Raw genomic sequence first — 1,546 nt, 5'->3', positions numbered from 1 at the left:
ATCATCAACAAATAATATGAAATAATAGGCACCTCCTAATGACCTCGTTTGCATCAGTCCACACAAATCAGTGTGCACAAGCTCTAGTATATGTCTCTTCTTTCTATCTAAATTTGTAGGAACCTCATCCCTATGCATCTTCCCAGGAGCACATGCTTCACAATCAACATGAACATTCTTAAAATAGGAAGACCATAGACCATACCTTGTTTTTGAAGTAGAAGCAGGTCATTGAAATTGATATGATTGAATCTTTGATGCCATAAGTCTTATGCAGTCATAACTGATGAGGTCAAGGCTTGGTGTGGTGCGCTTCTTCCATTCATCTTATACGATCCTCCCACTCAAATACTTGATGCAATTGGCTTCATATGATCCAACAAATCTTTAATAACACAATAAGACTTTAAAAAGCTCTACCTTAAGGTTCTAATATGTTATCATAGAAACGAAGATTAGATTCTTTTTTATTCTGGGTACATACATTACATTTTGAATGCCTAATATTTCCATAAGGCAAAATGAGAGGAACATTACCATACCCTTTGATTTGGTACTCTCTGTCATCACCAAGGTAGATATTTGCACCACTGTTGGTTTCTTTAAAATTCTCAAAGCATTGTCTATTACCTATCATGTGAATGGAAGCTCCTGAGTCCACAAACCAAGTTTCTGCTTCATCATCCTCAACAGAGAATGCATAATCAGATGCAAAAGATTTGAGATTCTGATTATGATCTTCATCGGCAAAGTTCCCTACATGCTTCTTATGTCTATGGCGACCTTCATCAAACTTCTTCTTATGGAAATATTTAGCAATGTGACCAAGTCTACAACAATAAAAGCATTTGGGTCTTGAATCACTTTTGTTTGAAGACATACCTTGAGCTGGTTTTCTTTGTGGTGTACTTCCACCTTTCTGTCTTGCACTTGTGTTCCCTCTGAAGGGCTTCTTCTTGGCCATTAGAGCAAGGTCTAAACTTTGGGGTTTTAGAGTCATCAACCTCTCTTCCTCTTGCATCAGGATCCTTGTCAATTCTTCGAAATTAGGGGCTTTCACTCTCACATTCAAGCCTGTGATAAACATTTCATAGTCATCAGTCATACCATTCATGGTAATAATCACAAGATTATTGTTTGACATTGTCTCTCCTATGTCACCCAACTTATCTCTGAGCTCTTTGATTTCAGATATGAATGTAGCCACTAATTCATTCTCCTCCATTTTAATGGAGAGAATCTTGCTTATAAAAAAAACAAAGGATTTGTGTTTTTGATCTCATATAGGTCCTTGAGGGTTTTCCAGATGTCGTTCGTTGATTTACATTCACAGATGTGAGGGATTATACAACCTTTCACTGACAATTTTAACAACACTTTTTCTTTGTTCTCCCTCTTTTTTCAATCCTGGATTGTTGTTATTGTTCTGCCTATAGCTAGGGTCAAATTCAACACATCACCGCTTGCAATCGTCCATGTGTTTTTCCCTTTCAGTAGGGTCTACAACTTAAATTTCCAATTAGATTAATTGGATCCGTCAAGATTA

At 36.9% G+C, this 1,546-nt stretch overlaps 1 protein-coding gene across 1 annotated transcript; it reads right to left on the bottom strand.

Annotated features, from left to right (window-relative positions):
• Positions 1–421: 421 nt before the first annotated feature.
• On the bottom strand, positions 422–1,225 carry LOC149246831 (uncharacterized). Its single transcript, XM_089442595.1, has one exon. It carries the CDS (start codon positions 1,223–1,225, stop codon positions 422–424), a length of 804 nt encoding a protein of 267 aa, XP_089298721.1.
• Positions 1,226–1,546: the final 321 nt, after the last annotated feature.

This window comes from Pinus tabuliformis, chromosome 7, assembly GCF_031772625.1.
Source record: "Pinus tabuliformis cultivar Carrire ecotype Pingquan chromosome 7, CPIR1, whole genome shotgun sequence".
In the NCBI taxonomy this organism is placed as follows: domain Eukaryota; kingdom Viridiplantae; phylum Streptophyta; class Pinopsida; order Pinales; family Pinaceae; genus Pinus; species Pinus tabuliformis.
Note: the sequence above shows the minus strand (reverse complement) of the source record. Positions and strands in the feature narration are given on the sequence as shown.